This window comes from Dermacentor albipictus, chromosome 5, assembly GCF_038994185.2.
Source record: "Dermacentor albipictus isolate Rhodes 1998 colony chromosome 5, USDA_Dalb.pri_finalv2, whole genome shotgun sequence".
In the NCBI taxonomy this organism is placed as follows: Eukaryota; Metazoa; Arthropoda; class Arachnida; order Ixodida; family Ixodidae; genus Dermacentor; species Dermacentor albipictus.
In genome coordinates, this window is record NC_091825.1 from 59,347,838 (window position 1) to 59,372,024 (window position 24,187).

Sequence of the window (24,187 nt, forward strand, 5' to 3'; positions counted from 1 at the left end):
TTATCCCTTGCTGATCGCACACACCGGATAACCACCGCGGCAGACCGCGGTTTCAAGCACTCCGAGCCGCCAAGCATACAAGGCGCCATGTCCACGCCTCCTCCGGCCCGCTCTGTGTGCTCCGACGTGCCTAGCCGGTCCCAGTTAGTGGAAGGTGATACCACACGTGCAGCAAGGGAGACCCTAGATGAAGGGATGTCGAGAATTGGCTACGGCTACGGCCCGGCTACGGCGGCCGCATTTCAGTGGGGGCGAAATGCGAAAACACCCGTGTACTTAGATTTAGGCGCACATTAAAGAACCCCAGGTGGTCGAAATTTCCGGAGTCCTCCACTGCGGCACTCCTCATAATCAGAAAGTGGTTTTGGCACGTAAAACCCCATAATTTAATTTAATTTTTTGCTCTCGTGATTATTGTTTTTCATGCTCTTTCATTTTTTTTCTTTTTCAATTGCACTCATCTGAGATGTACTCATTATATGTAGTTTTGTTATAACGATGCCGGACCTCCGGGAGTGCTTCCTAAATTTTGTGTTATTTAATTTTTGTGAGGAGTAACCCCTACTACCATATGTACATTTGTGTGTGTAGCCATAGGTAGTATTCCCTGTTTTATTGTAGGGAATGAGCATTATTGTCATCTCTGGCGTTTCTGGTTTTTTTTTTGGTTTTTTTTTTGTGTGTGTACACATGATTTGGGACTGCAGTAAGAATATCATGTTTGATGCAGTGTTATGAAATGGCTCCTTGTCATGTTTTTATGCATCGGTGGTTATTTTTGCATGGTTTGTTTTGAACATGCATGAAACTGTTTGAAGGGAATTGTGAACCATTATTTTGGGCTGAGCTGAGGTTTGTACATGGCCAGCTGGTCTGCCTATGTCACACCGGTGGGGGCTATTTTAGGAAGAGAAAGCGTGGGGATTGCACTTGTCCATTTTGTTGCGGTGCCATAGCCCAGCATGTTTTGGTCATAGGGGCGGTGTCGCGGCAAAGTCTCTTTCGAACTTTGCACACGTGGGCCACCGCTGTCACTCTCTCTTTCCTCTGAGGCTGCCATACAGCAGTGGGACCGTAAAACACTTGCTGCTGTCGGCCCCAAACAGACCAGGAACTCACCCTATTGGTCTGCCTTTTGTTGGCCAGCCTTGGCGAAGGCCCTCGACGCGATCCAGATGCGCATCTATTCACTGCTTCTGTTCTGGAGGCTATGCCAAAGAGACATGGCTCACTTCACATGCGCAGTCATACTGCGGTAGGGCACCCTCAGGGGCTATACCGAGCTCAAGGAACATTGCCCTGGTAGCACGGTCATCGGGAGCCAACCTCCCATTTAGTGGCATGTTACAGCATTCTGTGATACTGTTGTGCCACCGTTGATTTTTAGGAGCTGCGGCTCACATGCACCATGCCGATCAGTTAGTCAACACCAAGGTGGTCGTCTAATAAATGCCTTCCTTGTACTCTGGGCCTTCTCCTTGTGGTGCTTTGACTCGCTCGTGGAGACCGAACGAGCGTCTGCTTCGAGCACATGCAACATACGCAGCTGAGCTGTTCGTACCCCTGAGGAGCTCAGATCCTCGGGCCTGTGCAGTGGTCTAAGTGACTCCCTGTGGAGCACCACGAGACGGAGACCACACCATTAACCACCAGGAGCAAGTGTCATCTGTTAAGTTGCTATTTGAAGGCTGTTGGTAAAAACAATAACAATTGCCAACCCTGCAGCTTTGCCAAAATTGCTTTGATAGTATGTACCATAGATAGCAGTGTAATTTATAAACAATAGAAGTCAAAGTGATTATTGTTTTGCAGCTGGCTTTTATGAAATGGCTACAGCTAGATTTTTCTACAGTATTTTAACAGCATTTAGTTGTTATTCAGTGTTTGCGGTGTAGTTGCATGCCTGAACTACAATCTTCAGTAGAAAAAATAGTAACTTGGACTTGGTAGTGGAAGCAAAAGTGTAGTTTGAAGCTAGTAATGTGATGGCTCATTGCATTTGTGTCCCGGTGTGTGTTGACCATGTCGAGCAGGGAAAGCATTGTGTGAGAGAGACGCTGAGGGCCACAGGAGTAACGCTCTCCCTAGTTAGGAGGAATGCAGAGAGAGAGCGCCATTGCCCCATCAACATGAGGTATGCAGCAGGAGAGTCAGGGTGCCAGTCACTCAAGAAATAAATGGATTATTTGACAAGTCACCTGTGTTCCCTTTCTTTGTGGTAAATTGTTGATTTAGCGGGCAGCTTTGGATGTGTTAGTCACCACGCTCCTCCTCTTCGTCACCAACCCACCCGCACTGGCTTAGTGGCGGTGGCACTGAGCGCCAAGCGTGAGGTTGTGAGTTGAATTCCCAGCCATGGCAGTCACATTTCTGTGCTGGTGAAATGCAAAAATACTTGTGTACTTTGATTTAGATCCACTTAATACCCTAGGAGGTCAGAATGGATCTGCAGCCTTCACTGCGATATGTCTCAAAGCTCTAATGTTTACTCCAGGACGTTGGATCCCACTAATCAGTTACCTTTCGTTGTTGCTAAGTTCTTTCGCTGTTTTGGGAACGTGGCAAGCTTGCCTCAGTAGGCAGTTTTACATGCTTTGCACTTGCCAAGTGCTGCAGGTGCCTGTGCACCACTGTTGCATCGTGACTGGATACAACCACACCACTTATGCTTCCCGCTCTCTTTAATTTCCTCCCCTCACCCAGCTTCATCTCCCATTTGGGGCTCAACAAGGAGGCCATTGGGAAGCCACACTTCATCGAGAAAGTCCGGCAGGAGACAGCCAAGCATGGTGAGTACGCTTTGTTTCGCATGCTCACATGATGCCCGTTGTGGGTGAAGGAAAACCAGACAGACGCTGGTACCTGCTGTCCACAAATTACATCTTTAGCTGAGCCCGCCCAATCGGATGGAAGCCTGATTCCGTCGATTCCACTGCTCGTGCACCGTCAGCGTGCCGGGCATGTCCTCATCATCTTTTGTGACCGAATCATTGTGGCACATAGTAGTGCGCTGCAGGGCCCCCCTTCTAGCGACGAAGTTGTGAGCTGCAGGAATGGCGAAGGGTGGATGGTGATGGTGCAAAATGCACGTGGTGAGTAGGACTGGCCTGGTCGGGATGGAATGTGACACCAGAAGTGGCTAAATCATCAGAGTCCAAGTAGGCAGTGTTCAGATGGTCGACGGGGACCGCATCTTCCCGGCTGTTGGTGAGCGATAGAAAGTGTTTAGGTGCACACTTAAGTACTTTCAGCAGACTGTCATACGGGGCCCATAAGGGAAGATGCACAGCGTCGTGGTGCACAAAGACATGCGTGCAGTTGTTCAGGCCAGGGTTGAAGTATATACACTGGGAAGAATGTCATTGTTGGGGGGGGAGGGACAACAGTACGCATGGCGCTGCGTAGATGGTAGGCATAGTTGAAAACGTTTGCAGGTACAGTGGGCGAGTCGTTGCAGATTTTGCCAGGGACTCGGAGTGGTGCCAAACGTAAGCTCACGGCCCTGGTGGATGAGTCACTGCGAAGAGCGGCGCGGAGGCCAAGAATAACAAAAGGAAGGTGATCGATTCATGATGAAGGGAAAGTCAAAGCCATGAGTGAAGCCTTCAGTTGGCGGTGAAAACGTTTGATGATCCCATTGGATGTCGGATGGTAAGAGGTAGTCTTGATATGATTGATGCCAAGTAGCCGAGATAGAATGGCAAACAATGTTGAGTCGAATTGACGACCACGGTCAGTCGTAATGGTGGAAGGCACACCGTAGCAGCTAATCCAGAGTGTAATGAGTGCTTGAGCTGTTGACTTCACCATTATTTCCAGGAGGCACATTGCTTCAGGTCATCTGGTGAACCTGTCAATGCAAGTTAACAGGTCGCGATGGTTCCTGCAGGGAGGAAGGGGTCCAACAATATCGGTGTGCAGATGGCTAAGTGGGAGTCCAGGGATGGGAATATTCCAAGAGGAGTTGCAGTGTGGTGATACACGTTAGACTGTTAGCAGTTGAGGCGGGCATGTGACCAGCAACGAACGTCTATGTTGTTATTGGGCCACACATAACGAGAAATGATTAGTCGCTGTGTTGCTCGAATGCCAGGATGAGCCAAACAATGGAGGGAATCACACATGGCCTGGCGGTATGGGTGAGGCACATAAGGATGAGGAATCCGGTCAATGTATCACAAAAGGGGCACGTCACAGTGAGGAAGCAAGATATCTTCAAACACCAGAGAAGTACTGCTTGTGCGAAGCAGCTGGAGCTCGTCGTCGACACTGTGGGCGGCAGCCATGGCCATTAAGTCGAGGACCAATTGGACGTGGTCCATTGCATGGTTGGTGGCTCGAGAAAGTGCGTTGGCAACAGCGTTGTATTTTCTGCTGACGTGACAAATGTTGCTGGTGTATTCAGAAATGTAGGCGAGCTGTCTGATTTTGCGGAGTACATAGGAGGTGCTGCTGGACACTAGAGCAGAAGTCAGTGGTTTATGGTCGGTGAGGACATGGAAATAATGTCCCTCAAGAAAATATTGAAAGTGCTTCACAGCCCAATAGATGGTGAGCAGCTCTCGGCCGAAGGTGCTGTAGTGGTGCTCAGGGGGCACAAGGTTCCTGGAAAAAAAAGTGATGGGCTGCCAAGCACCAGCAACAAACTGCTGCAAGACTGTGCCGACAGCAGTATCCGATGCGTCAACCATGACAGATGTTGGGGCGTCGCATTTGGGGTGGACGAGTAGCGTCGCACTGCTTTTGATGCCTCTTAACGCGTAGTCAGCGGTGTCATTCCAGGTCACGGGAGTATTGGGTGACTTGAGGCCTGAGAGAAGGCCATAGAGAGGCTGCAGTATATTGGCACAGTGAGTAATGAAGCGGGTGTAATAGTTGGTGAGGCCAAGTGTCAATCGGTGTGACTGAGTGTTGTAATTACATATCCATCACAACAGTTGAGTCGAAAACCTCTGTACTAACTGTTATTGGTCAGGAGGTCGCAGGTTTAATCCCTGGCCAAGGTGCCTGCATTTTGACTATGGTGAAAGACTGAAATGCTTGTGTGCTTAGATTTAGATGCATGTTAAAAAGACTTATGTGGTAAAGATTAATCTGGAACCCTCTGCTGTGACGTATCCCACGGCCCCACATTTTCCTTTTTGAATTGGTCAATCAACTATTATGGGCTCTTCGTTGACTCAAGAGGGTGCTGTCATCGTTGCTGCCATTGTTATCATTGTTCTCATCATCATAACCTTCAGGCCAGCTATAATAATTTTAATAGCAGCTGAAGCTCTCCTTTGCACGGGCCTCTACATTTTTTTTCTTTACTGGTGTCAAACAGTCAGGCGTCGAACAGCATGCCTTCACAGCTGCCCGTTTACCAGACACCAGTGCAATTATATCTGTTTTCGTTTTTTTTTTTTTTGCACAGGCGTCAACCACTTCGTCAACCTCCTTGGCGGCAGCATAGCCACCATGCAGCTTATCGTGGATGCATTACAGCACAGCGTAGAGTACGACATCCGCTCAGGTGAGTTGTGGTGTATGCTGAAGCTCTGTGGCTAGACTGGTGAGTCTGCAAGCCTTAAGTTACATTCAGTGTTGCAGAACAGGGCGAGCTCCTCTGCAAGCCTCAAGTCGTATTCACTATTACAGAACAGGGGGAGCTTCTGAATCATTTTGACACCTGGTGACTCTGTGATATTTTCAAAGGGTGCTGGAAAAGACCTTATGTCCTTGCATAGATAGTTACTGGCAGATGAACATCAATTAGTTCATCTTCGTGCAGTAAGCCAAATAGAAAGTTAATGACCTGAAGAAAAAAGAGGGGTGCTAGATGATGCTGACATGATACAAATACAGTAGTCTCCCATTAAGACGAATTTGCTTAAGATGAACCCTCGGTTGAGATGAACAGTGGAAGTCATTTGTTTGGTTTCCCATAGAGTCAATGCAAAAAAAAATCCGCTTAATATGAACGTTGCACACATGCTAATCGGTTAAGATGAACTTTCACGGCCAGCCGCGCCTTACCCGTGCAGCTTTACTCGACCATCCGAGCAGCACTTTAGGGGAAAGAAAGAAAAAAAAAGAAAAAAATGAAAGCTTTTCTGCACCGTCGACCATCTGTGCAACGCGAGGAGACGAGGAGACCTAACCACCTCAGTGTTTCTGCGAAGGTTCCGCTGCTCCTCTCCCACCCTTCCTCACTCACTCCTCTGTCTCCTCCCGGCAAGGCTACAAGAATTAGCCACGCCCTCAAGTTCATTCTCTCCTTTGCCTCCCCGTTGCCGGACCCTCCCCCTTTAGTGCGGTTTTTCAAACAATGCGAGGGCACTAAGGAATATCTTAGGAAATTAAGTGAGATGTCTGCATTTGTAGCAGCCAGGCGATTTTCTTGACAGGCACCAAAAAAATAACAGACTGGGTAACAGTCAATAGTGCCTGATGCCTTACTAGTAGTGCAATAAATGCTTATATATTGCACTTATTTTTTCCCTGAAAGGCCATTTCATTCATTTGTTCTCATATACGAGGTATTTGGGCACCCACTGCATGCTCAAACATCATTTTTAGAAGCACTCCTGATTAGACGAACTTCTGATAAGACGAACACTTTTCATGAGCCCTTGGAGTTCGTCTTAAAGGGAGTCTACTGTACGGGGAAATTTGTAAGCACTCATAATGGGGGCACAACTAGCAAATACAGACGCAAGAACAAAAAGCAGGACATGTAGAGGGCGCTACGCGCCATGCGTTCTATATATGTGGTTGTGGAATAAAGGTTCATGCATTCGTTCGGTCAAGGGGCTCCGAGTCACTTGTGTAGACGCGGCTAGCGTCTGTCAGCACCCCACGTCGTACATGGTGTCAGAAGCGGTCGCCGTTCGCTCTCCCTAATGGCGAACAAGCCGGACGCTGCTGTGTTTGTCGGGGTACCTGGACTCCAACAGCCATCGAACTTCGACTTTGCCGACCCAAGTGCATGGCCTACCTGGATTGAGCAGTTCGAGGACTATGCCTACGCTACAGGATTGCACCAAGCTACCGACGAGGTTCGGGTACGAACGCTTCTTTATTGCATGGGTGTTCAAGGTCGACGCGTGCTGGCGTCTTTCAACTTGTCGGCCGAAGAAGTTCAGTCGTACAGCGTTGTTAAAAGCAAGTTCACCTCGTATTTCGTGCACCCGCTAAACGAAGTTCACGAGAGTTATCGTTTTCACAAGCGGACGCAGCAAGAAGACGAGAGCGTCGATGCCTTTTATTCCGCGTTGCGAAACATGGTAAAAAGATGCAACTACGGCTCAGCGTCCACTGAGGACAGGCTCGTTCGAGACCGATTTATTGTTGGTCTGCTGGACAGCAGGTTATCGGAGCAACTCTGCCGTACTTCTGACTTGACTCTCGACAAAACGCTTCTGCATGCACGGCTCCATGAAGATGCGGAACGAGAAAAACGCGAACGAGAAAGCCAGTTATCTGGGCCAGTCGCCGTGGATGTAGCGAAACACAGGCCAACGAGAAGGCCGTCGCGTATTCAAGCGTCGACAGCAAGGGAAACGCTCCTCGCCGGCGCGCACAGATCGTGTCACTTCTGCGGACGAGATGAGCATCAGCGGAAATTTTGTCCAGCCAACAAAGCTGTTTGCAAGTTTTGCAAAAAGAAAGGACACTTCGAAGCAGTTTGCTTAGCCAAACAGCGCACGCAAAGCCGACAGTCACATGCCATCGAGATGCATGCTGTCAAGAGCAGTCATGAGGCAAAGGCTAAGTTTGTTTGGGTCCACGTGAATGGAGTCCCACTCAAATTCAAGGTCGACTCAGGAGCAGAAGTTACCGTCGTTCCAAGCACTTTTTCAGGAGTACCGTCGCGACTCGAAAAACCGGAGGGTCTTCTCACCGGTCCAGGAAATTACCCTTTGAAAGTAACAGGCCAATTCACAGCTACGTTGGAGTGGAAGAGCCGCACCTGTGTACAGTCAGTGTACGTCATGCCTTCACAGTCTACACCTCTACTAGGCTACCCTGCTATCCTCGCATTGGGAGTCGTGAAGTTCATCGACGCCGCACAGCGACCTGAAAAGCAAGCTAGCTCTGCAAGCGACGCAACCCCAGGCCAGGACATCTTCGAAGGGCTTGGTACTGTAGGGGAGGAGTACACTATTCGACTCAAGCCAAATGCCAGGCCATTTGCTCTCAGTGTACCTCGCAGAATTCCCATTCCTCTGTACAACCAGGTAAAGGAGGAGCTGGACCAGATGGAAAAACAAGGTGTCATCAGGCGCATTACGGAGCCGACGCCATGGTGTGCCGGTCTGGTCGCAGTACCGAAGGCATCAGGAGGAATCCGAATATGTGTGGACTTAACAAAGCTCAACAAAGAAGTTCTCCGTGAAAAGCATGTGCTTCCAACGGTCGAATGGGTACTCGGGCAACTGGGCGACGCCAAAGTGTTCTCAAAGCTCGACGCGACAGCAGGATTTCACCAAGTGCGATTGTCCCGAGAATGTCAAGAGTATACCACATTCATCACACCATTTGGACGCTACTGCTACTGTCGTCTACCTTTTGGCTTGACTTCAGCACCGGAATATTTTCAGAGAGAAATGGCTCGAATTCTGGAGGGTCAACCGAACGTCGTCAACATGATAGATGACATTCTGGTTTTTGGCAAAGATCGAGAAGAGCACGACAAGCGACTTGTGGAGGTGCTTGAACGTCTAAAGACAGCCGGAGTTAAACTCAACAAGTCAAAATGCTGCTTCGGTCAAGACAAAGTAGATTTTCTGGGTGTGGTGATCGACGCCAACGGTATCTCGCCAAGTCCCAGCAAACTCGAGGCACTGCGCAACTTGGAGCCACCTAAGGACGTCGCCGGGGTTAGGCGATTCCTCGGCATGGCTAAGCATATTGGTCGCTTCCTGCCCAACCTTTCGCAAGCAACCGCCCCTATTCGCGCTTTGCTAGGTGAGAAAAATGCATGGCAATGGGGACCGCTTCAAGAGACCGCTTTTAATCAGGCAAAAGCGATGCTCACCTCGGACCTGTGCGTCGCTAAGTATCATCCCTGTCGTAATACCATTGTCTCATGCGACGCGAGCTCATTTGGATTGGGCACGGTTCTTCTGCAGGAACAACCATCAGGTGAGCGACGCGCGGTAGCGTTCGCATCCAGGTCGCTTACTGAAGCGGAAAAGCGCTACAGCCAAACAGAGAAAGAAGCGCTGGCGGTGGCATGGGCAGTGTACCGCTTTGACCAATATGTGCGTGGCCTAAACTTCACGGTAGAAACCGATCACCAGCCGCTGGTGACACTACTTGGAAACGCTGACTTGGACACGATGCCCCCCCGTATTCAACGGTTTCGCATCAAACTTATGCGTTACCAGTTTAGCGTGGTCTACGTTCCGGGCAAACAGCTAGCCACTGCGGATACTCTTTCAAGGGCTCCGGATGAGAAGCCGTCGACCAGTGCGGTGGATGTGGTAGAGGAGTTTGTTGAATTTCAAGTTGCTACTGTCACAGACACGAAGCTGGTTACTGTAGATGAGGTTCGCAGGCACCAAGAACTGGACTGGGAATGCAACCAGCTCGTCAAATACTGCACTCAAGGCTGGCCTCGTCGGGACAGGCTTCCGGAGCACCTCAAGAAGTACTGGAGCCATCGAGGTGATCTCTCCTTGTGCAACGGCATCCTGCTAAAAGGTAATCGCTTTGTCATCCCAGCTTTGCTGCAAAAGGATACACTCGAACTTATCCATGAAGGCCACCAGGGAATTGACCGATGCCGACTAAGGGCGAAGGATTCCGTGTGGTGGTATGGACTTTCGCAGCAAATACGTGATAGAGTCACTCGCTGCAGACAGTGTGCAGTCACAAGAGTGCAAAGGAGAGAGCCTTTGGTCGTTACGAATACTCCAGAACAACCATGGCAAGAAGTAGGAATGGACTTGTTTAGTTACAAGGGACACAACTATCTACTAGTAGTTGATTATCGTTCTCGATACCCTGAAGTCACATACCTGCGAAGCACGAACTCTGAGGCGGTCATCAATGCAGTCAAAAGCATTTTTGCTCGTTTTGGCATTCCCGCCGTAGTACGAAGTGATAATGGACCGCAATTCGCTTCACGAGCCTTTGCAGCTTTTGCGAAGTACTACGGCTTCGAACACATCACCTCAAGTCCAAACTACCCGCAGTCAAATGGGGAAGTGGAAAGGATGGTGCGTACGATCAAAGAGTTGTTTGCGAAAGCCGACGATCCCTTTTTGGCTCTTCTGTCGTACAGAGACACGGCGGGCGTCACAGGGTTCAGCCCAGCGCAGCTACTGTTGGGTCGCAGATTGCGAACCAGGCTTCCCAAGACAGTAGACCGCCTGGAACCGAAGTGGCCTGCGCCAGACGATGTGAAGTGCCAAGACGAAGAGGTGAGAGGGCGGCAGAAGAAAGACTTCGATCGCCGTCATGCTGCAACCGTACTTCCTCCGCTGCAACCGGGTGATACAGTGTGGGTACGAGATATCAAGGATACAGCGTCTGTTCTCAGCCCAGCCTCCAAGCCCCGCTCCTACGTCGTCGAAACACCCAACGCTGTGCTTGTGCGTAATAGGATACATCTAGTGCCATTTTCAGACACAACGATGAGCCAGCTCAACGAGCCAACTCGGAGTGAAAACCGTGAGGAGCACGAAGAGCAGACCACGGCAACAGACGCCACGGCAACAGCAACACCGCAAGTTTCCAAAGATTGTGGAGTGAGAGTCACCAGGTTTGGTCGTCGTGTCAAGACGCCGAGAAGACTTGACTTGTGAAATGTTTGGTGTTTGTGAGCATATCTCGGGGGAGAGATGTAGAGGGCGCTACGCGCCATGCGTTCTATATATGTGGTTGTGGAATAAAGGTTCATGCATTCGTTCGGTCAAGGGGCTCCGAGTCACTTGTGTAGACGCGGCTAGCGTCTGTCAGCACCCCACGTCGATATTCCTTAGTGCGAGGGCACTAAGGAATATCTTAGGAAATTAAGTGAGATGTCTGCATTTGTAGCAGCCAGGCGATTTTCTTGACAGGCACCAAAAAAATAACAGACTGGGTAACAGTCAATAGTGCCTGATGCCTTACTAGTAGTGCAATAAATGCTTATATATTGCACTTATTTTTTCCCTGAAAGGCCATTTCATTCATTTGTTCTCATATACGAGGTATTTGGGCACCCACTGCATGCTCAAACATCATTTTTAGAAGCACTCCTGATTAGACGAACTTCTGATAAGACGAACACTTTTCATGAGCCCTTGGAGTTCGTCTTAAAGGGAGTCTACTGTACGGGGAAATTTGTAAGCACTCATAATGGGGGCACAACTAGCAAATACAGACGCAAGAACAAAAAGCAGGACATTCTTAGTTATTGTGTTCGAAACATTGTGGAAACCTAATTGAATCATGCATGCCTAGTTGGGATATTGCAGAGGCCTAGTCTGTGTTTACAATGAACGCTGATATAACAAAGTAAATATAAGATTACATTTGTGATGCTTTATTAAATGAGTATTCTGCTGCTATAATGAAACTGAAAATGCCAGATCCAAGATAACATCAGTTACACCGAAGCTAATATTTCTCCACTCGTAGCTCAAGTTATGTAGACTGGTAACAAAGAAACAATCAAATCTGCAGCAACGACATCTTGACACAGCATATTCTAGATGTTGGCTATGGCCTCGCACTGCTTAGCTTGACGTCGAGGGTTTGATCCTGGCTCCGCTGGCAGAATTTGGATGGAGGCGAACTGCAACAACACTCCTGTGCTTAGATTTACGTGCACTTACAGAACAGCAGGTGACCAAGTTTCATCCGGCATCCCCCAGTACGGCATGCCTCATAATCAGGTCATAGTTTTGACACGTATAACCCAAGAATTTACATTTAAATTTTAACTAAGGTTACTGGTAACAATAGATACACGATATTCCCGCAATGTCTGATTCCGTGGCACCCGCTAAATCGCATGCTAGCAAGACGTCAGGCAGGGATTGTTTTCGCACTCCCAGCCTAGCCGCTTTCAATCCCCTCCCCTTGCGTTGCAGTCGCTTACAGACAGAAACCTGTTGAGTATTTCTCCATGGTACCGCACTAATGATGTAATCATGCTTGACGACTGCCAATGTCTTCAAGCCATCTGTGGCGGAAAGAACATGAATGTCAACGAAGGCACAGGGATGAAAATTCGGTAAATGAGCCGAGAATTTTGACGGTGAGGGAGGCGACAGCAACGTTTGAGGATCGGCAGATTTACTTTGCCTAGCTCCCGCGTTTCAGTGCTGAGCATGCTGTGAACCTCAATGCAAGAAGTTTGGCAGCAGTTGCGCATTCTGTCACACAGTGTGTGCACAAAAAACTTGGCAACTTGTTTCACGAAGTCACTCTTGAATTCATATTAAATAAAGGTTTTCTTTCGATGACGTTGCTTAGCTTGCTTTATTGTGAGTGGTACGATGTGCTCTCCATACAATGAAATTACCTGTATAGCAAGGGATTTTGAAAGTCCTGAGCACTTCGTTATAAAGGCATTTGACTGTATATTTACCCAATTTCAATGCACACTTTCCTTCTTAAAGAAAAAATTCACTGAGAACTGCTTGCACGGTGCTGCTCGGATACAAAACTAAACTAAGCAGCATGTGGTCTTTGTGTACTTTACCGCATAACACAGCTGTGTTGCGGCGAAGCTAATTATAGAAAACTGGTTCAGCATCATCATCATGAGCCTATTTTATGTCCACTGCAGGACAAAGGCCTCTCCCTTCAACCTCCAATTACCCCTGTCCTGCGCCAACCAATTCCAGCTAGCGCCCGCGAATTTCTAAATTTCATCACCCCGCCTAGTCTTCTGCCACCCTCAACTGCGCTTCCCTTCTCTTGGTACCCATTCTGTAACCCTATTGGTCCAACGGTTACATAACCTGCACATTACATGACCTGCCCAGCTTCATTTTTTTTCTCTTAATGCCAATTAGAATATTGGCAATACCCGTTTGCTTACTGATACAAACCGCTCTCTTTCTGCCTCTTAATGTTATGCCTAGCATTCTTCGTTCGATTGCTCTTTACGCAGTCCTTAACTTGTTCTCAAGTGTCTTTGTCGGTCTCCAGGTCTCTGCCCCATATGTCAGCACCGGTAAAACGCACTGATTCTACATCTTCCTTTTCCATGGTACTGGTAAGCTTCCAGACAGGAGCGGACAATGTCTGCTGTATGCGATCCAACCCGTTTTTATTCTTCTATGAATTTCCTTCTCATGATCAGGGTTCCCTGTGATTAATTGACCTAGGTAAACATACTCCTTCACAGGCTGTAGAGGCTGACTGGCGATCCTTAAATCTTGTTCCCTTGCCCGACTATTCATCATTATCTTTGTCTTCTGCTTATTAATCTTCAACCCCACTCTTGCACTCCCTCTGCTAAAGTGCTCAATCATTTGTTGTAACTCGTCTGCAGTATTGCTGAATAGAACAATGCCATCGGCAAACCGAAGTTTGCTGAAATATTCCTGGTCGATCCTAAGCCTTCCCAGTTTAATAGCTTGAATACTTCTTCCAAGCAGGCAGTGAATAGCATTGGAGTGATCGTGTCTCCTTGTATGACCACCTTCTTTAAAGGTATCTTCCTAATTTTCTTGTGGAGAATTAAGGCAGCTGTGAAATCTCTGTAGATATTTTCCAAGATATTTACGTAAGCGGTCTACCATTGTACAACACATTTTAGACTCTTCCCCATTTTTCTTGCTAAAAATATCGAGTACACATTAGATTTCTAATTTGTTTAGCTACTTTAATGTTATTTCTACTATATTTTCTACTTTGGACACATAGAAAGCGGGTGTGCATTTGATTCGGGGGTTAGAATTGGGCAAATACTGCCAAGTGTATCAGCGGTGTGTTTTGGTGTTTCTTAGGCGCCTTGTTTAATTTGGCACACCGGATAATTCGATCAATTTGGTTGCCCCCATCAATATTGAATTTAACAGAAGTTGACTGTATGTTCATTGCATCCAACTCACAGACTTAGGAAAGTGTAATTTATACAAAGTCCCTAAGGCAGTGAAGCACATAGTTGTTGCTTGACGTAGTAGTTCTGCGGAAACCCGCAAGGTGGAGAGAAGTAATTGATAAAGGAAAAATCATGGATAAAGGGATAAAGGGAACGGGTGGAAGTCTGATTTTCCCTTTATCAATTACTTCTCTCCACCTTGCGGGTTTCCACAGAACTGCTACGTCAAACACTTTGCTTAGTGTGTTGTTGACAAATTCGACTTCGCCCTGCCATCTGCTAGCCACCTGGTTAGTTCAGATGGTAGAGCGGTTGCCCCAGAAAAGCGGTGGTCCCGGGTCCGAGTCCCGGACCAGGATGAATTTTTCTTCAACTCTGAGGCTTTTCTTTCGAGGAACCCGTACGGGTTTCCTTTGTAGCAATTGCTACGAACGGGTGGATGTCTGATTTTCTCTTTATCAATAGTTGTTGCTTGTCCCTAGTGTCACTGTGAAGGGCAATCATTGGCATCTTTGTTAGCGTCCATTGACAACACATCGTTCAGTGATGTGTAACTGAGCCCAATTCTTTAATAATATGGGTTTAGATTCAAGGCTCTGAATGGGCCCTTCAGAGATGAGCGTGTATAGGATAATTGCACCCTACTGTCGTCTATCCTCATCATCGCTTCCTCACACCCCCTTTTTTTCTCCCCTTCCTTGTGAGCAGAGCTGCAGGCTAGAGGAATTTTACCTCAGGCTGACTTCTCTGCTTTTCCTTATGTGTGTCTTCCTCTGTCTCTCTCTGACCTTGTGGACCTCTGACCTCTCTCTGACCTTGTTCTTCCCTTGTGTGGACAGAACAACACCAGCCGCTGTTCAAGAGCGGGGTCCTCTCCCTTGACGAGGTGCATGCAGGCCTCGAGCTCACAGGAAAGGTCAAGAACTGCACCAACTTTGGCGCCTTCGTTGACATTGGTGTAGGCACCGATGGACTCATCCACGTCAGCCAGATGAATGGCCACACGGTTGCTCTGGGTGACCGCGTCACTGTGCGTGTCCTCAACATTGAGAGAGACCGCCGCCGCATAGGGCTGCGCCTACTGTCCAAGGGATGAGCCACCGCCATGTCTTCGCTAGTGTGGACACTAATGGTTCTCAAGTTTGCGTGCTTTGCGACCAGCCAAAGGAAGCTTGCTACAAGCAACCTAGGTGTGTACAGTCATCAGAAGAGCTGTCAATGGTATACTGTGTCTTTAAAACAGTGCACCGAGTGTTGTGTGCTTGTACGTTTAGAGTTCCTGCATTTGTGTGCTTTTTTTTTAATGTGTGCCCTCTACAGCTCGGGACTTCTGCATTTGGAGGCTTCTTGAATTGCATGGGGCTTCCAAAGAGATTGCAGATGGCACCTTATGCTCTTTGCCGAGACAACATGCAGCTCTTCCCTGCTCCGGGACAGTGCGTGAAATGAGCAGATCCACATCCCACTGTATGCATTTTCAACGTTGATAGTGTTTTTGCTGCCACATTCCAGCGCACCTGATTTTCACCAAGAAAGAAAACGACCTGACATGGTTAGGTACAGTTAGCAATAGACATGGTTAGACATGCTATGGCAGTTTGAAAGCACTTGCAGTCATGTGACCCCACAGGTAGCCAGTGTTATGAAAATGCTGCTGACGTGACGATTAGGTAAGGACTGTTGCCTGTGCTTATTTAAGAACTTGGCCCAGCAAACTTTATAGGCAGTTGCTACCAACCTGCATGCTGGTTTCTGAAATGATTTAGTGAGACAAAGGTTTATGTGTAGCTATCCGTAAAAGCAAGCGTATTAGAGTGTGCACTCTTAAAAAGCTTTCACCTAGCTTTCGTCATGAATAGGACATTGCTTATTTTCCTTTTTGCTTGAACCTTCCTCGCTGTCCAGCCTTGGCATATTAAAGAAAAAGTGAGCAGTTGCAATATCTTCAGCAGTCTGGAAGGCATACATTCATTTCTTCGTGTTTACGAAAGCTGCACTGCTGCACATGTTAATGTAAAACATTGCCAACTTAGTCTCGTACATGTGTTCCAGCAGCTCAGGAATGTATGATAAGTTAGGAGCAACTGAGTTGTACATCATTGGCCACATAGTTTTGGCTACATTGACTACACAGCCACTGAGATTACTGCCGTTTTCATAGTCAAGTGAACTGGGTGACTACGGAAGCAGAGCACTGGATGTTTCAGTTCATTTGCATCTCCAATGGGCACGAACTTTTAGGCCCTGTTCTCTTATCACTATATTTGCCTATCTTTACCGGAAAAACCTGCCACATTTAGAGTAATCAATTAAGCTCCATGCTTGTTAACCTTATCAACTGCCTATCTATTCATCTACTCGTTATATTATCTACTCCTTACAACTTCTTATCCCACTCTGTTGCTTAAGTGGCTCCTCCATCGTTTTTGACTCCTCCTTTTTTTTTTGCTTTGCTTGAAACACCAGCAAGCAGGGTAGCAGCCATTGCCTACAGAGAGCTCTGGGCAGTTTTTGTGTTAGCTATTACGCAACAATTATTAGTAGCATTTATCAGGTATTAGGCAACTGGTGCTAGTCTATTTTATTCCTGTCACATTTACTGACGTCATCTTTTTATTGCTGTCTATAAACAAGGTTTACACTCATAAAAAAAGTTCACACCCTTTGGGGTTTATCTTGTCCCACAACAATAATCGTCATCTGCCTTGCTTGCATTTCCTCTCTTCAATACTCTGTGCTCACTACTTTCCTGTCTCTAGAATGCTGTGTCAAGCTGATAATGCGCATTCCATTCACGACTTGGAAGTGCTGGGCTCACAGCGTTAAAAAAATGATATGCAGGCGAGGCAGACGACGATTATTGTTGTGTGACAAGATACAACCCACAGGGTGTAAACTTTTTAAAAGAGCAGAGATCTGAATTTTAAGTTTGTTTTTTGAGAGGTAAGCTCACTTTTGTTGGTTTTTATTAAGACTTAGTTTTGGAGCTTTCTTTTTTTTTATGCATTTTGTACATGCAAAAGGTTGCCTTATGTCTTTCAGTGACTAATTACACGACTGTCATTGATTTCCCAGTAATACCTGGGCAGTGCCATGTCTCACTAACAGAAATATATGCATAGATGCATTCTTTTTTTTGCTTTGCTTGAAGAGTCAGCAAGCAGGATAGCAGCCATTGCCTACAGAGAGCTCTGGGCAGTTTCTTGGTTAGCCATTATGCAACTGTTATTAGTAGTATTATTGGGTATTAGGCAACTGGCACTAGTCTATTTCATTCCTGTAACATTTACTGACGTCGTATCTTTATTGCTTTCTATAAATAAGGTTTACAGGCCTGAATTTTAATTTTGGTTTTAAGAGTTAAACTCACTTTTGTTGGTTTTTATTAAAGGACTTAATTTCGGTCCTTCCTTTCTTTTTTTTATGGATTTCGTACATGCAAAAGGTTGCCTGTGTCTTTCAGTGACTAATTACATGACTGTCATTGATTTCCCTGTAATACCTGGGCAGTGCCGTGTCTCACTACTGCCAGTTGTTTGTTTTTACTATTAAAGAATTATTGTCTATAAGTATGCCCTAAGAGAGAGAGATAACAAAGAGAGGAAAGGCGGGGAGCTCAACCAGATGAGCGTCCAGTTTGCTACCTATGCTGGGGGCAAGGGAAAGGGGGAATAGAAAGAGGAAAAGAGGAAGGAAATGAACACCGAAATCCCATAACCGGGGATGTGCGTTGAATACATCTGGGATGACCCAAAGGCCAGTGGTCGTTGCGGGAATAGGAGGCTGCGGGTGAGTCATGGGGGCTTACTCAAGACTTGCAAGTACTGGATTAAGAGCATCTAGCATTAGCACTGCACTTCGTGCTGATGGAGTATGCAAATTCCTTTGGGGTATACGAAGGGTATTTTTGAGGGACCGAAACATCACAACCACTTGCCGGTCTTCTTCGGGCAATTTATTGGGAGTCGGCGCTGGGCACACTACCGTGTTGTGCTCTTTCCTTTGATGTGACTGTGGCTTCGGCTGTGGCACCGGCTGCTGCATCAGTTGTGGCTCCGGCTGTGACTTCAGCTCTGGCTTCAACTATGGCTTCAGTCCCAACATGCCCTAAATGCATAGCTGGGGTTGTTCTGTGGTCAATTCAAGTGATGCCGCAGTATTTACTATACAGAGAACCAAGTTTGATGCTTTAGTCTCACAGATGCCAACCAAGCAGTAAAACCATGGTGCCTATATGTGACGTAACCTCAAGTGTGTGTAATCACTGACTACAACTGTATATATTTGCTTTTTCATCTGCCTCCTAAGTTTCATTTGAATACCTACCAAAATTTTTAGTTCGGGGCACAGGGTAGGCCGTATGCTTCCCATGTATTTTGAGCCTTATTTAAGACCCATTTCCTCAGCAACTATTGCACATAGTTCATTCGTGTTTGTTTCATTTTAGTCGCAATTATGTCTTCTTGCAGTAGAACTAGAACTAAGATTGTTTGTGAAAGACTAAATTTTTCCCAATTTCTTACAAACACAGCAAGCTTTTGTCGTTTTTTCCAGAGAAAACAGTTCCTGAAAAATGAACTATTGAGTATAATATGTGTACCACTCTAGTTCAGCAGCTATGCATTGCTGTCTACTTTGTGCTGGCTAAATATCAGCCTTCTGTCATTTTTAGTTGTTATAATAATGGGGCGAATGTAAAAAAATGATTCATTTCGAAATACTGTGGCCCAAAAATAACAAGTCGACTTCATTTTTTTTTTTCAAAAAGAAAATGCGCTGAACTATTTGCCTAATAGCCACCAGTTATATAGTCATTGCCAGAGTCTGCTTTGCATTTCCTTGCTTGTCTTCTCGTTTCCCTGGCTTGTTCTGTCAAGTCCTCTGCCTCTCTCATGGCAAAATACAGTCGGCGACGATCCATCTCACTCAACCACATCATAGTGTTGTGCCCTGGCATCATGCCAAATGCCTTCAGGATGTTAACTCGGGTCATGCAGCCTTCGTTGAATGTGAGCAGAGCATCAAAGGTGGCCGTTTTGAGCATCTCCATTCCGAGGAACACAGTTTTCAGTGTGTTCCAGCCACCCGCATTCAATAAACCGCACCGTGTGCCTTTAGGTTAACAGAGCACATTTTAAAAGCCTGTTAAGCTGAGAGAAACTGGCAGTTTTGGTTTTGAAAATGATTTACACACGGAAGAAATATGAGTGATTGCCAGGTTGTGCAAAGTCTAAAGGAATGGGTGTGGCTGCTTGTCAGCTGGTTTCAAAAACCTGGACCTTTTGGCTCAATCGAAACACAGAAAAACATGTGGGCCACTTAATATTGTCAAGGAAGGCCTAAGCACTCCATAAAGGTGAAAAGCCAAACATTGACTTTTATTTTCCGCTACACTGTGTGCTTAAAGCACGAGAAAAAATTAGCTCGCCTTTTTCAGTTTTTTTTTTTTGTCACTCTTGGCAGAAAAAAAAGATGGTCTGTTATTATAATAATTATAATGTGCAAGGAGGTAATAAAGTCATTTGTGTGTTCTCATGTCCTCGGCTCCTTTGGCACCTACCAGTAATAGCAATCTGCAGGGACACCAATCTAACGAGATTTTAACAAATTACTGCTTAACTATGCATGTGTAGCCAGATTATTTCTGCCAAATAAACTGGCACTCGCCTAAGGTTCAAAAGTAAATAAAACATAAAATGAAGTTTTGAGACTGCTACGGGTCTCTTGTTCACAAAGAAGATGAGCGCAAGAGGGGGCAATTATTTATGTGTTAGATGGCGCATGCACATGTATATCTCGGGGAGATTACCCCGTGTCCGGTTAATCGCTTGTCTAGTCGTTAGGATATGTAAAGATTCTAAGAGTAGTCTTGAAGATAGGCGCTTCTCTGTCGCGATTATGCTCGCAGCATCCCAATCGATGATGTGGTTAGTGGTCATGTGATGGTCTGCCAAAGCGATTGAACTTGCATTGCCCTTCCTGACATCGTTCTGGTGCTGCTGAATCCTTTTAAAATTCCCGGTTTCACCTATGTAGGATGTGTCGCAATGCTTGCACGGAATCTTGTAGACTACCCCTACAAATCTTGACCTTTCCAAAAAGTCTTTCCCACGTACGAGCTTCTGTCTAACTTTGTTTGTTGGCACACGTGCGATTTTTATGCCGTATGTGCCAAAAGCTCTTGCCAGTGCCTCACTGATGCCTTGCACGTAGGGGGCAGCCGCCTGTTTCTGCTTCTCTTTTTCTTGTAGCCATGCGTGGTTAGCAACTGAAGACCGCAATTCTTGAGTCCTCAGAAGCTGTGCTGGGTAGTTATTGGAGAGGTCCTTCCTTAACACGGCTAGCTCACTCTTGTGCGGTCCAGGCTCGGAGCAGATGCGCAACGCGCTAGAGAAGAGTGGACCGGTAATGGAGTGTTTCCGTCCTATAGACTGCGTAGAATCAAACCTCAGGTATTTCCCCATGCGAGTCAGCTTCCGATGCACACTGGTTGCAATGCCCTTGGCTGAACGTGTTATGAGGACATTGAGAAAGGCAATCTGCCCATTTTTTTCTTCTTCCATGGTGAACTGGATACTTGGTTGAAAAAATTCAGATGCTCAAGGAAAGGCAGCACGTTTTGGCGACGAATCACACAAAAGCAGTCATCTATGTATCGGGCAAAAATTTTGGAGCAGTCTTGTACGAGGTCATTGCAATATCTTAAAGTGGCTCTAGGGCAATGTTTGCACAGGCAACGGAAACGGAAGCTCCCATTTCTGTTCCAAAACGCTGCTGGTAAAATTCTTCATTAAACACAAAATATGTGTTGTTCATCCAGAATTCCAGGAGGCGGCATAAGTCTTGCGTTTCAAATGGCGTTCGTGGAGGTAGTGAAGTGTCCTTCCCAAGAAGTTCCTTGCAACCTTGGACTACATAATCAACTGGCACACCAGCAAACATTGACTTCACATCAAAAGAGACCATCAACTCATCATCATGGACAGTGATATCCCTTACAAGTTCAAAGAAATGTGTGGAATCCTTCACTTAAGTGGGTGTGCGTCCTACCAAGGGGCGTAGGACATGGGGCAGATAGCTGGATAATTCATATAATGGAGAGCATGTGAAGTCAACTATTGGCCTGAGGGGGACCTCGGGTTTGTGAACTTTCAGCAAACTGTATATTGCTGGTGCAATCCACGGTTTGTAAATTGTAATATTGAGCATAATCGCGATAGAGATGTACCTATCTTCAAGATTACTCTTATAATTTTTACATATTCAAACAAATAGAAAAGCGATCACCATATTTACTCGCGTAATGATTGCACTTTTCTGTCAAAAAAATTGACGCAAATTCAGGGGTGCGATCATGACGCAGGTTAAATTTTCCGCAAAAAAAAAAGAATTTTTTTTTTATTCCGCGTTTGCTGCGAGATGACAACAGGTCAACAAATAGGTGGCTGCCGTTTTATGTAGTGCGGGACACCAAAACAAAGATGGCGGTCGGTGGAGCAAGCCGAACGCGATTTTTTTTCTTCTCATGAGTACATTACGTGCATTGAAACAGTTTCTTCCGTATCAGTAATTCATAATATGGTTAATATCGACAAGTTTGCAGCAATAACTTAGCCATGTCCACTTTGAGGGGACGGAAACAGATGGGTGCGCTTAGCTGCCAGTGACATAGAAACACATGGCGGGCATGCTGCGCAAACTGCGGCATTTGTATTCACTCCTATCCTAACACAGCACGTTTCCGCTAAGGGTGGGCGAAAATCTTAGCTGTGTTACAAGCGTCGGTGTATGATTAGGGTACACTGATAACGTATCAGTGTAAACGTGGCTACTATCGTTGCTGCTCTCGATTTGTTGCGTTCCCATGAGTGCAGATAAGAATTGAAAGGCGCCTTTTTTGTTGTTGTTGACCACATCCATTATAAAAAAAGGCAAGTTTGGTCGTAGCTTTTTTTTTTCTTCATGGAAGTGCAGAAAGTGATGAAAGGAATGAAATAGGGCATCTGCTTAAAAATGTTTGGTGCGTGCAGACCACCTGGTTTGTCTTGAAAAGTTGTTCGCGTGGCGTTCGACAGATGGTAAGCGCGATCATTATTAGCTAGACTTGGCACACAACATATTGCTGCGGCAAGTTCGGGGTGAGATTATTACACGGGAAATAAAATTAATTGAATTTTGACGACGAAATTCAGGGGTGCGATCATTACGCGAGCGCGATCATTATGCGAGTAAATACGGTAAACGGACACGGGGTAATCTCCCCGAGATATACATGTGCACTCTGCACCACCTAACACACAAATAATCGCCCCCTATAGCGCTCATCTTCATTGTGAACAAGGGACCCGTTGCAGTCTCAAAACATCATTTTATGTTTCATTTCCTTTTGAACCTTAGGCGAGTGCCAGTTTATTTGACAATGTATCACCTCACCTGACGAGTTTTCGTCGAACTTTGAACTCTAGTCTGATTATGTTTTATAAGTGGTCACCTGATTGTTGACCTGGTCAGACCTTTGAGTCATTCCTGGAATGTGAGTACACTGCTTCACTGCTACAGCATTATAGCGAAGCGGCAGAGTCAAAGAGAAGGATAAACACATCCACTTCCGAAGATAATCCCACTTATCACGGTCTCATTTTGGTGCGGTTGATCCTCAACTTCCCAAACTGTCAAGTTGTTGGGTGGGCCGATACACACAATAAATACCATGTGCCCCATAACAAGGCTACTAGGCAGTACTACACATTGGCAGCACTACTCAAACTCCATCTGTACACAATTCTCTTGATTTCGTGGGAACCTTGATGACACCGCTTTCAGTCGCCTAATGATGCTTGTGGTCCTGTACATGGTCATCAGCTTTGCTGGCCTTTGCATGTTTATATTCTATTCCTTTATGACTAGCTGAGGCATAGGCATTCGACAGTGCCAATCCTCATGGTTTAGTTAAACACCGGCATCGTGCTGTATCATTTTGCGTAGTTAACACTAGCGTCTTGCACACGCTTGAGGGAGCAGTCATGATTATTTATTGCACACAGGCTTTCTGAAACATGTAGTATGTTAAACCACAGCAAAATACCCTATACAAACAAACTTGAGAACTCTGGTGAGTTGACACATCTGGTACTGTTTAATAATGAACATGGGCACACTAAGCGAACGAGGGTCTAAGACAAGAAAAGGTCGAACTCGTACATTCAGTTGTCTGTAGGCTTATGTGTCCTCTCTTCCTCTTCTTCCATCCTCATTCTTTTTAGGCACTGTTTTCATTGTGACACTACAAAACGCCGAGGTCTGTCAGGTATACTGTCGACAGCGAAAGTTTGCAGACTGTGGGACAACACTTTGAATTTATGAGTTGTTTGTGAATGTAGCGTGTAAATTTGTACCAAGCCAAGATTTTTCACATCTTCTAGTGCAGGCTGGCATTGGAGCTGTGGAAATATTCGGCTTTTTCTTAGATTCTGCAGTGCACAAACTTCTTGTACTGTCTGTACCTCGTGATGCTACTGCACTGCTGTCGTTGTTACAGCCGTGATGCATTAAGCTTTCACGTTTGTTCTTCGGTTCGCTGAATTTGTTTAGAGATTTCTCCTGGCAGTCTCATGGCTTTGTGACTACTACTTATCCAAGACAAAGGGTGCACCTGTGTCACGCCTTTCTTTTCAGCCCAAGACAGTTTTTGATATACTGTATTGAAATTGAGTGAGAACCACATCACAAGCCCAAAATGACACAAGGGACAGCAGCCTCTCGCTTGCTCAAAAAAGAAGGTTCAAGTTATCTTTGAAGGGATACACCTCAAGTTCTCTTCACTCGGCTCTCAGCGAATGTTGCCCTACATGCCATCCTAGGGTACCATAATACCGCGTCGTCGGCATGTTAAAATGACAGTGGGTTTGGTGCTCCAGATTTAAATAACTTGTTAAGCAGCAACAGCCATAGCAGGGCTGGCCAGATTTGAGTACTTTCTAATTGAGGCCTCAGACGTGCATATTATTGTTTGTAAAATCCTTTGAAGAGAAGTGTTTGACAATATTGAATGCAGGTGTCTGTAATTCCCAGAACTTGTCGAATTTCTTGAAATTGGTTTCCATGAAAGCCATCCCTGTTGCCCAAGGCACAAGAAGAGGGAAGAGTACACATTAT

The 24,187-nt window shown here is 46.2% G+C and overlaps 1 protein-coding gene across 3 annotated transcripts in view; it reads left to right on the forward strand.

Moving 5' to 3' along the window:
• The window catches only part of LOC135911202 (S1 RNA-binding domain-containing protein 1), a 100,496-nt gene extending 82,895 nt beyond the window's left edge, over positions 1–17,601 (forward strand). For all 3 annotated transcript variants that reach the window (XM_065443404.2, XM_065443403.2, XM_065443406.2), the window contains exons 19-21: positions 2,704–2,789; positions 5,417–5,515; positions 14,872–17,601. In XM_065443404.2, coding sequence (XP_065299476.2) covers positions 2,704–2,789; positions 5,417–5,515; positions 14,872–15,128 — 442 coding nt within the window. In that variant the 3' untranslated portion in view covers positions 15,129–17,601. The remainder of the gene's footprint in view (positions 1–2,703; positions 2,790–5,416; positions 5,516–14,871) is intronic.
• Positions 17,602–24,187: the final 6,586 nt, after the last annotated feature.